This window comes from Alligator mississippiensis, chromosome 4 (assembly GCF_030867095.1).
Source record: "Alligator mississippiensis isolate rAllMis1 chromosome 4, rAllMis1, whole genome shotgun sequence".
NCBI classification, from domain to species: Eukaryota; Metazoa; Chordata; order Crocodylia; family Alligatoridae; genus Alligator; species Alligator mississippiensis.
The window spans coordinates 213,563,627-213,576,060 of record NC_081827.1 but is presented as its reverse complement, the minus strand read 5'-3'; the positions used below and the strand labels follow the sequence as shown (position 1 = coordinate 213,576,060).

The following is a 12,434-nucleotide window of genomic DNA, read 5'->3' as shown; positions in this document are numbered from 1 at the left end:
TGCATTAGTTTTTAATTTTTGGTAATCCAAAGAGAGTCAACACTGAATCAAGAATGAAAAACAGCTTGTCATAGAAATAATCCATTTATTATAGTCAACGTATTTTTAATAATCAGAGTCTGAAAGTTCTTCTGATAGAAGGACTTAAAGGGGTAACTGCAATATAGAAGACTCATTGCAGAAATTAGCTCTAGAATTGTTCTTTTTACAAGGAAGGAAAAAAGACAGGTGCAAATGATTTAATCTTCCAGTGGTTATTTTATTTAAGAATGTAGGGCAGCTTTTTATGCAATTGCACTTTTATATTAGGAAAGACAACATTCAATTTAGAGCAAAGCTTCCAGTAGAGATTTCTGTAAAATGTTACATCATCCACACGTTTTTCACTTGCTTTTGGCCAGAACATGTGGTAGCTGAGAAGATCAAGGCAAAGTGGCAGGGAGAAGATGAATATAAACTTTTTCAAGTCTATAACACACTAAGATAGAAATCAGAATGGGTTTCGTAAAACTTTGTAATAAAAGATGAATAGACAAAAAGGAGGAAAAGCCTTTCATAATTCTTGCTCTCTAAACTTGTAGAAGGAAGCTTGGTCCAACATACAATAGTAATAATTTTAGCTCTTTTTCAGTGTGTGTGTGTAGTTGTCAAATTTAAGTATCCTAATCGCACTTTTACTAATGGGAAAGTAGAAGTATTGAAAGGTAAAGTGACTGTCTTGAAGTCAGTGGTAGAGTGAGGAATAACATCCACATCTGACCATGCTGCTTCCTACACTACTTCCAGATTTTTGATTACAGAGCAAATAGTGGCCATGTTGCACACAGGTGCCAATGCAAAGTGAGTGAATTGTGTTCTTTCCTATATACCAATCTCTAGAATGCTCGTAAAAACTATTTCATGGGAGAAAAGATGGGGAATCCAATGACACTTACCTTCAAGTCATAAGAACAAAGAGAAGCTGGGTGCAATTAAGAATACAGCATACATGGAAGGGCTTTTTCTTTTCATTTTTTGAGAGAAACTGTTTATGCTGGTACTGGATTCCACGCCATAATGTCTACATTTGGAGTATAGGCAATTTCAAAACCTGTAAAATATTTATTTGTACCTTTGATTATGGTTCCCATGGTAAACTATAATTACTTTATTCTTGTGGTATTTAATCTATTCATCCTTTTTGGGATCTAATTGTACCTACATAGTATTTTTGGAAAACATTAGCGCTTTATATAGAGGATGCACACTTCATCTAGTGCCCTTCAAATATAGCTCTGGGAATTGCATTAACTGCCGTATTATCTGTTGGATTGTCTTGGTATCTTTTTCAATACTTCATTGATTAAGGGAAAATAAATGCCATTACACTGTTCAGTCTTCTCATTCAGTGAGAGGAAAATTGATCTGAACCCATCACAAAGAAAGAACACCACAAATTAAGTCTTTTATTACAGGAGAAACTTTGGTGGAGGTCAGAGCATTTACAGGCACTAGTCACATCAATTTATAACAAGTAGAATAAGAGGGTAATATAGAGTGATCAGCAAAAGAATCACTGCATTCAAAATGGTGAAACAGTTTTTGAATTTTTTATAAGTCTTAAGATGGGTAGGTTTGACATGGTTGGCATTTTGATTTAGGGCACTGTGAATTCATGTGTGATTAAATAATGTCCACCAAAAGTGCTTCAAAGTGATTTAAATATCAGCCTGACTGAGTTACCACTGATGAAACCATGATAAAGTATACAATTTGGACACATATTAGGGAGTGAATCAGGATTATGTCATAAATGAGGCTGTTGTCTTTAGAACCCCTATTAGCACGTGCAGAACTAGGAAGGTGTGTAACATTTGTAGCAGTGTACTGCAAGAACAGAAAAGGAGAGACTGTTGGTTAAAGCTTTCTCTGTCATAGTACTCCTGTGTGATGATGGGCAAGTCATTTAAACCAAACATACTGATGTTCAGCTTGGTGCTCTGTGGCAGTGGAATGGGTGGAGGGTCAATCAGAGATATGCTTGACTTTCTGGGTTCACCCCAGCTTTTCAAGAGCATTCAAAAGCAGCTTGAGGGCTGCTTTAACATAAAGCACTAAAAGGAAGCTATAGTCTGCCAGTGAAATGCCTGTTTACTGGTTCAGGAGCCATCTGCATTGGTATATACCAGTGGAGTTTCCTTTTACAAAGGAATAAGTGTTTCCATCCACTCATCATTTACAGCTTTAATCTGGCTCCTAGGTGCCACTTTGTATCCAAAAACAAACTTTACAATAAACATTCAGTGCATTGCAACAAAATAGTACCAAAAAGTATCCAGGCAAACATTAATATTTCACTTTCATCACTGGATAAGAATCTTGGCTAACTATAGTGTGTGTCTTAACTTTAATAGTAACCTCCTTTCAGCATAAAAGATTATATATTTATGTGTATATGGAGGCTTTGATATATCTTTCATGGTTTATCTTGCATTTCAATAGCAACATCCATTGTTCTTTTGATGTTTTTTCCAAATAAATATTTTTCTGACTCTGAAACTTAAATAGCTGTTTATATAGGGTGACTGTTTCCAGTTTAAATAAAAACCTTTTCTTTGATTTTTGCTTTCTTGGCAAACTTTCTTATTGTAGTTGTTGCCTTCCAGCTTATAACATTTAACTTGATATTTAATGACAGAAAAAGAAGTTTGTTGAGTTATCAATAAATTATAATATTTTATAGAAGTGCTAGAGGCTGCATATACACATTCAAAACTTCCAGGAAACTCCCCCACGTTTGCTTTCCTGCGAGAAAAACTGACCTGTATGGAAGTTCAGCAACCCAAGTGCTGCAGAGTGATTCAGGCAGGGAACAAGCCAGGAGCAGAACATGTCCCCTAACTGCTTCGGTTCTGGGTTTTTCCAGTCTAAAGCACTCAGAGGGTGTGTTCTGCTCCCTTCTTGGCTGAGATTGATACATGTTCTCCCTCCTCCTGTGGGAGGGGAGAGGGGGGAAGCCAAACACCCTGGGATTGCAGAGACTGGTTCTGCATCTGCTGCCTATACAGAAGTTCTGTCTCCTGAGAGAGATTCTCTGGGAAGCCACTTCACTTGGGTTGTTCCCAAGTTGTTTTTCTCCGTGAGTGGCCACTTCTACTCTCAGAGAAAAATTGTGAACTTCTGTACGCTTGTGGTTTCTTCAGAGTGACCAGGGACTCTCCCTGGAGAACAAAACATCTATTCTAGCCCAGACCTAGCACTCTGTTAATGTTTCCCATATAGACTTTGTCTTTGAGGGGTTTTAACTTGAGCTGTATAAAAGATCACTGTCAAATAGTTTCAGCAAAGAAATGTAGTTTACTTAAGAGTCAGTTTTAAAAAATTACAGGTTAAAGCAGCTCTAAGCCTTTTTAAAAACTCACTGCAAGAGCACTGCAAAAGTCCTGCTCTTACCAATAATGACCCAATAAAAATAATGCATTATTTAGGGTTTTTTGGTTGAGTGGGTTTTTTTAACAATGTCACTGTAGGCTATTTGGGTATGAAGACATTAGCTCTGGGAAAGATGCATTTAATGCAGAAGTGTCATACATTCTCTCCTTCACCTGTGAAAATATAAGCCTGCTGGAGAGTATTTTTTCCTCACCGTTATTTCCCCACCAAACATCAAAGAATCACAGAAAAGTAGTCTTGGAAGGGTTTGCGAAGGTTCACCTAAACAACTGCTCAAGGCATGACCACCCATATCTAAATTGTTCCAGACAAAAGTTTGTCTAACCTGCATTTAAAAACATACAGTGGCAGAGCTTCCACAACCTGTCTAGATAACCAGTTCCATTCTAGGTTTAAGACCTATACCTGTATCTTAATGTCCAAAGGAAGCATTCCAGTGACTCCTGGCAAGCACAACTGCCCCTGGTAGGGCTTTGCAGCCAGCAGAACTGCCCTGAGGATATGAAAGGTGTGGAAAGGCTGCATTAGTACAAGCTTGGTCCTTTTCCTTAGGTCCTGCCCTGTAGCTTTGTTGAACCTAAAGCTATGACCCCCAGTCTGTATTGACAAAGACATCTTTTGAATGTTTCTACCCTAATAGAACTAACTTACTAACTTTAGTTGGTCAAAATACCTTTCTTGCATATTATGGATTTTTAAATAAACAAATAGAATAGGATTTGCAGGTTGCTGTTTTACAATAAGCAGCAGCCTTTTGGTGGCAAATAGATTTGCAAAAAGCAGAATGTGTTTCCTTTATAATAGTTAATATAACATATTCATGCCTACAGATTATATTGTTTTATTTGCATATTAGGGGCAAAAGATGAAATTATACTGAGAAAATTGTATATGCATGGAATATTCTACTTTTGCATTTTCATTACTAAAATATCCTGTGTGTCCCTTTAACTGCATAGCAGATTAAAGTGAAGCTTAAATATGTGTAAAATCATCTAATTTCATCTCTAATATAAACAGATATAAATGAGATGTTATTAGAAATTTTAAAGGAAATACTTATTTCTTCTCTAAAAAAGTAACATTTTCTACATGCTTTAAATCATTGTTAGTTTTTAACTTATTGGTTAAGAGGCAATTCTTCATTTTTCTCACATTTCTGCACTTCAAAAAATTACCTTGTTATTATGCAGAGAACAATTATTTTATAAGTAAAACAACAACATTATTATAGATCTTTAATGTCAGCAATATTAGCATTTAAATGGACATACTAAGGCTTTATGATTAATCTAACCTCATAGTTATTCCATATGGATGCTCTCAGCATTAATAATTAACTTTAATATAGTATAATCCAGAATCCCAATGTTTGGTGATCGATAGGGTTAGAGCAATGACCTTAGTCAAGAAAGTGTGGCTCCCTAGGTGGTAATGCTCAGTAATTTACTACAAGGAAAGATCTCTTTTCTTCATTCTGTTTCTCAAAAATAAGGTGCTTATTACATTCTGGGGCATACATTCATTGTATGTGAGAGAATATGGTAATTTTTATCACTTATGTGCAGTTTTATTTTCCTATGTGTACTATTTGGAGTTTATTATAAAAAGTAGAATCAAGTACAAGAGAAACTCTTAAGAAGGCCTCTGTCAGGTCACCTTCCTAGCTCATAAAAGTATGCAGTATTAGACATGTCATCATAGACATAATGGCAACAGTGAGTCTAGATATTTGAAGAATAGTGGCTATGAAAACTCTCTTGGGAGAATGAGAAATACAGTCATATCGTGTTTTCATTCATACCTTCATTGTGTTAAATTAATATACACTGTCCTGCTGACTCAGATCTCTCTGTAAACAGACTGCAGTACCAGAGCTAAGTCCTAAACTAACATGGACTCAATTGTCTTAGAAGCTCAGGAAATCACTGTCTCAGGGAAGAGTGTGCAACCATCACAAATGCCTGACATACTCTGAAATTCATTATACGCAAATGATTTTATTTGTGTTGAAACAGGAAGTAAAGTATGTGCTTTGGGTTGTTTAATATAGGATACAGATGGTGTTGATACAAAAATTACTGCCTTTTTAATCATGTAATTACAAAAGACTATTTAGATGCAACTTGTGCTTACTAAGTGTATTCTGTTCAGATGGGTTAAAAGAATATCAAAATTCATAGGGTTGTCTACTTTAATTTCTCTTTAGCATTTGCTAAACAAAAACTGTTACTAGTTCAGAGATGAATCAGCCAATCAAACATGGAATTATGTGCCCAAGAAACCCTGAATGTTGGATATGAGAGGAGGGAGAGAGCACAACACTGAGTTCCAAATCCTTTTAATCTCATTTGATGCACAAAATTTGTTTGGCCCTTGACTTTGGAGGGCGTATTTTAACTCAACTGTGCTGTTGGGTCACATTATATCAGTGATTGTCAACCTTTATAGATTCAGAGCATGCTCTATAAGTGCCCTGTGTGCCTTGTTCAAAGCCAGCCTGGGAAATGCTGCAGTATGAGTGCAGGCTTCTGTTTTCATTAGGGTTATCTGCTAAGCCTAAAGCAAACAGAAGTGCCTGCTTAAGATGCAGGCCTTCCCAGTCTGACTCTTCAGGGTGTTTCCCAGAAACAGAGGTGCTCAGAACAGGCAGAACTGCCCTACATGACTATTTCCAGGGGGATCTTGAGGAGGAAGAAGTGAGGGGGAGTGGACCAGGAAGGGCTGCGGAGTGGTCGTAGATTATTCCAGGAGATTATAGATTACTCCTTTGTTAGAGGTTTTTAAAGTGAGGTTAAGCACATATATCTGTCAGGAATGGTTTAAATCGAAACTGCCATAGGGCAGGAGGATGGACTAGAAGACTCTTTTATGCTCCCTTTTATCCATGTTTTCTATGTTTCTAGGACAAAATTTTGTAATGTCACTAAGGCCACAAAGGAAGTTTCTCCCAGTCAAGGTTAAAATAAATTTATAGACCAATGCAAGAATGCTTGTGCATTATGTACAACAGAAACTATAGGGCACTTGCAGACGTGGCGAGTCTGATCTGATGTGCTGGAAATCCAGCATGTTAGAGGCGACTTGATTAATTGAATCTGCTGGAGCACATAAATTGACTCACTCCGGCAGCCTCGTGCATCACATGCATCAGTAGCGCAGTGTGCGTCAGTGCTGAGAAAATGACGATGGTGCACTTCGAACTATAAGACATGTTCATTGTGCTTTAGTTCAAAGCGCATCAGCGCCATTTTCTCAGCATTGACACGCACTGCGCAACTGATACACCGGCTCCTGATGCAGTGGCGGGCACTTTTAATTAGTGTGGCTCGCTAATTAAAAGTGCCCAGTGCTGCGTCTGGTGCACATGTTAAAATTCCCATAGGTCTTCCAGGTTGTCAGGGTGAGACATTTAAAAGCAACATATCCACTTTTAAGATGGTTCTGTGTTTTGAAGTTTGGTACCTTTTCATGCTGGATTCAGCATGCATTTGAGAAACATTCTGTATATAAACTGGGAGAGACAGTGTATGTTGGGTAAAAAGTCTGAAAGCTAATGATTTGTGTTTGTTTTATAGAACACTTCACCTGCATTATAAAGGTGCTGTTTACACTGTTGTATACTCAAGCCCTGGCAGCACTTTCTATTAAATGTAGTGGTGAAGACAGGATGGCATGGAAGAACTCAGGAGCTCTTAAAAAGGTTGGTTATTTACTAAAGACCATACATTTAATAGGTTTGCTTAAGAAATGTATGAAGCATTTTTAGGATGCTATATCTTTCAATGGTAAATTTAAAATAAATGCGGCCTTCTTTTCATTGGAATTCTATCTCTGGTTCAACTGTTTTATAAATACCAAGTGAGTTAATTTTGTCTGTTTTTAGCTTAATCTAGTGGATATTTGTTCACCTGAACTAAAACTACATGTTTAGGCACGAATATACAGCCATGTTTGTAATATATAGAAGGTACTGAAATGTTGTTCCAGAAGTTGCGGGGTTTTAGTGGAGTTGAGTATAAGTGCTTGCACAATGCCACCTTGTATCCAGTAACATCAGTCTCTCCTTGTCATGAGCACAAACATCTACAAAAGTGTTAATAAAAACATTTTTACCACTATTTTAATTATACAAATACTAATTCTGGTTTTAATTTTTTGAAACCCATATGCATGTTTCACTTAGGTCCCCTCTACATATGCAGAAAAGGTGCAATGGGATCTAATGCCCAATTCACACAGTTGGGCTTACTGCCATACCCACATACATTAGATCCCATCGTGCTTTATGCTTGGCACATGGGGTTTCATGCATTCCTGGACCTTTAGGATTGTGGCTGCCAAGATCCCAAGGGCTTGGGAGTTTTTCACTGCACATGGTACACCCCTGTGACAATAGAATGGGTGCTGCATTATTGTTAGCTGGATTAGTGGTGTGTTGCATTTTTTTCTTAATACTGTATATTGCCCTGATACTTTTCACATTAGATCAGTACATTTTTCTTTTTATCTGAATGTGACTTTAGTGATGGCCAATTTCACAGGTTTAAATCTGTGACAGAGCACTTGAAATAGATAATAATGCTGCCAGTTAGTATTCTTTCATAGTCAGCTTGATAAATATAGGCTGTATTTTTTACCCTTCGTAAAATACAAATAGAAAGGAACATGTTTTATCCAAACATACATTTAAAAAGTTTCAGTTGCTATCTATGATGAAATATTTGATTGTATGAAAATAAAGAATTACGTCAGACCGTAGGTGGGTTTTCTACATACTATTAATAAACATAATACTATTTTCCAATTTTTTATAGCAGTATGGAAGTATTTACAACCCATAAGCAATGTATGACATAATTTACCAAACTGTGTTCTTGGACCAAGGAAGGGAGTAATTAAGCAATATTTCCTTTGCTTCTTAAAGGCATTTACAGTCACAAATGGTGAACCTCGACATACCCAACTAATTAATTAGCACTAGTATATTCTCTTTGCTATGAAAAGAAAAAGCTAGAATTTTGATTGACATGCCTGTCTTTCGATGTTAACAGTATTGTGTGGGAAATCATTGCGCATCATTGTGTTTGGTGTTGGTAAATCAAATAGAGGAAAAAAACAAAAACAAACAAGAAAAAATTTTTAAAAATAAAAAGAAGACTGCAAAGTGGAATTAAAAAGACAAGAGGAAAAAAGAATAAACTGAAAATGGTAGCTGAGAATAAATGGTCAGAAGAAAGGCATACAGGGATAACAGAGTTGGACAGAGAGGGCAGATAGAGTAGGGAGGAAAAATCTCTTTATCAAGTTCTCAGAAGGAAAGACTTGGAATAGATTTTTGGAACTGCTGTCTTTAGGCTTGAGCAAAGTGTTTAAGTAATGAGAAGGGCTAGTCCTTGGTTCCTTCTCTCCACAACTCACATGGAAATGAATTCACATGATGGGAATTGCAACCAAAGTGAGTTATGAAAACTGATATATCAGAACGTTCACAATTTCCATTGTTCTGTCAAACTGACTCTTGAGCGCTCCATCCAGCAAATTAGTTTCTTGGGTACCACTGTGAAACTTCGTATGGCCACATCACTACCATATTGTATCAGAAACCAGCTGACCACTACAGCTATTTCTGTGCCACCAGTGTTCATCCTAAGCACACTACTACATCCATTGTTTACAGCCAAGGTCTATGTTATAACCATACCTGCTGTAATCCCACTGACTGGGATGCACAATTTAGGAAGCCCTATTCCAGGTCCCTACACTTACAGTACAGTCCCAAAACCATAGTCACTCAAATTAATAGAGCCACTCTGCTCTGACTTGCTGCAATACCAGCCCTGTAACAAGGACAGCAGAATTCCTCTCATCATCACCTACAGTTTCCAGCTTGAACACCTTGGGCAAATCATCAATGATCTTCAGCCCCTGCTGGAGAATTATATCCATCTCAAGGTAATCTTAGGGGGCAAACCTCTCATGGCTTACAGATATTAGCCGTTCCCTCCCCTCCCAAACTCAAACAACATCTCACTAGCAACAGGCTACCTAACTCCAGTTCTCAACAAGTCAGCAGCAAGCCTGCTACAGACCCAGATGCTAGCTGTTCCCCATCATCGATGCAGACCACATCATCTCCACTAATGTCATATATGCTGTCACCTGGTTACAGTGCCCCTCTGCTCTCTACATTGGTCAGATGGGGCAATTCTACATAAAAGAATGAATCTACACTGATTTGCCATTGATTCCAGAAGGACAAAAAAGGCCTGTGGCAGAACACTTTACTTCCCTGGACATTCCTTCACTGACCTCAGAGTAGCTATCGTTAAACAGCAAAACTTTAAAAACTGAATGTGAAATTGTAGAACGCTAAATCATCCACAGACTGGATTGTGTGAAGCATGGTCTGAACACAAAATATAGATTTTTATTACTTGGGCTAGTTATTAACTGCAGCTATTAACCACTAATATCCTTAAATGTGGTAGCTGCTTTATTTATCCCTTTTGAGCTATTCAGCCTACTTTTTGCTACTCAACAGTTCTCCCTTCCCCTGTCCTTCCCTCCACCCCACTCCCTGCCCCTTTTCTTTGTCCCTTTTCTATTTAAAACCTTTTCTTTCTGCAATTTCATTCATAGCATCTGGTGAATTGGGCTGTTGCCTACCAAAGTTCATGCCTCTGTGAACCAGTTAGTCTCTAAGCTGCCATCTTGCCCTACGTTCTGCCTGACAGACAGAGATAACAATAACTTTTGTACATTAAGGAAATTGTTGTTCAATTTTATGCTTCATTGTATACTAAAGCTTTAAGCCCATTTTATTTGTTTTGTTTTAGTTTTTGTAGTTAAAGAATCATCCTTATGTCTCATTGTTGGTTGTGTTATACTGTACTAACATACGCTAACATTGACATCTAATATTAGTACTATTTGTATATATTTTGATATAATGTCAAGGAAAATATTTATGGAGATACCTTGGCTTATTTTGTTTCCTGAAATGCTTTGCTTTACTAAATCATAATTATTATGGTACAAGTGTAAGTAACCAATTAAAAAATAATTCCACTGAATAATTTTTTTCTTGCCTGTTGTAAATATTACCCATACTTTGTACATAGCATTTCATTTTCTCATAGCATCTTCCTTGTTTAGTATAAATAGGAAATGTTTCTTTTCTCATTTGTGTTAACACATCATAGGGAATTACTCTTCTAGAATGGGTTATTTCAAGTTTAAATTATATTTAAACAGTGATGATAAATCATAAAATTATCATCTCTAATTTTAAAATCAGCCTTTTTATTATCATGCAAGAAAAGTGGGAAATACGTTATTAGAAATTGTCGTCATATTGTAATGCATGTATTTGAAAATTGAATTGCTATTTAACTTCACTGTGCATGCTAAATATATTCCATCTGAATTGCATTGGATTTTTTAGCTTTTGCCTGTTGAAATATTGGTTTGAATCCTAAATATTGTGTAGTGTTCTGTAGCATTTACTTATACTTAAAACATCATCCATTCAATACAAAATGTGTTTATAAAAGTCACTCCATAGCGTCTGTAACATGGTTTTCTTGTGCCTTTTTCACAGAATACATCAAACGGAGAAAAGTCTTGGGAAACATTACTGGGTCATGTGATTAGCGAGCTCTCTAAAGGGAAGATATTTGTGGAAGGAGAAACTGACGAATTACCCCTGGTATGTTTTTTAACAAATTTTTATTTAGGAAATTTTAGTTGGTTTACAAATCATGATTATGTTATCAGGAACAATATAATGATCATGAAAACAGCTGGAGGTTGGTTTAGAGAAACATAATCCGTATATGATCATCAAATTACTTTGTTTATAAGGGTGTTACCATATTACAGACTGAATGTCTAGCTATACAGGATCTGGTGTTCCTGGTGATTTTATTAAACTGAGTGAAACTACGGTCTCTTAATTTTTAGCAAAGCAAGGTTGTCTATCAAATATTAATATTAAAAACAATTGGATAAGTGTTTTGTGAAGGAATGTACTTTGAGTACAGCTGTCCATATTATGCCATAAGTCTCCTATATGAAGATGATTTTTCTTTTTCTAGTGAAATTGGACTCAAAGTGACTACTAAGAGAGGAGATTGTGTCTTCTAATTGTCTCTTCATTATTTTGAGCGTGTTTTTTCTGCGGTAAAGCTCCAGGAGTATTATCAAAGGATCATTATTATTTGCTAACAAAAACCAAGCCATACAAATATTTGATTAAGAACTAATTCCAAGTATACTCCCTGGTGACTGGACATTTCACCATACATGTATAAAATTCCTCTCTCACCACAGTTTCTCCAACATTTATCCCATTTTAGACTCTATACATTCTTAACCTGATTTCTATAAGGTACCATTGAAACAAACAGTACAAAAAACTGAGGTTGCATTTTTTTTTTCCAGTGCAATGCCCATTCCTCTGGAAATGATTTGTCAGTCTGAGTTCTTTTCTGACAGGATCTATAGATGACTATTGCCTTATTAAGAAAGTTATTAGAAAAGATTGGGGGAGTTGGTTTTATAATGGCCCACAAGCCATTACATCTGTTACAGTGAGATTGCTTTGTAAAATTTCCAAGTTGAAGGTACTATATTCCTAAATGACTTGAATATATTAGTGAATTTACATCCTTTGAAAAGTAATGTATAACACACCACACTTTTTAACCTGAATTGTATCAGACTTACTTGTTTAGGAGTGAATGTAGCCAAAGCAGAATTTTAATGGGACCCTTTTTCATCTCACTGTAGATTAGCCCTGGTGTTTGGTCTCCTCAGTCAGTAGAGTGTTACCTACAGCAGTTCTGTCTGCCTTTCCTCAGGATCACAAGCCTTCTTCAACACCATCTTTTTGGAGGGGATTTGCCCAGTTGCCAGGTACAATAAGCAGGGGTCTGAGTGTTTTTTCTGTTAAATTGCATATCATTATTGAGGAATGTGTCTCACCTACAGAATAATTG

General features: G+C 36.6%; 1 protein-coding gene across 1 annotated transcript in view; it reads left to right on the top strand.

Annotated features, from left to right (window-relative positions):
• The window catches only part of UBR3 (ubiquitin protein ligase E3 component n-recognin 3), a 276,834-nt gene that overhangs the window by 248,373 nt on the left and 16,027 nt on the right, over window positions 1-12,434 (top strand). Inside the window, exons 33-35 of the mRNA XM_059727297.1 lie at window positions 7,011-7,135; window positions 11,036-11,143; window positions 12,226-12,351. Coding sequence (XP_059583280.1) covers window positions 7,011-7,135; window positions 11,036-11,143; window positions 12,226-12,351 — 359 coding nt within the window. The remainder of the gene's footprint in view (window positions 1-7,010; window positions 7,136-11,035; window positions 11,144-12,225; window positions 12,352-12,434) is intronic.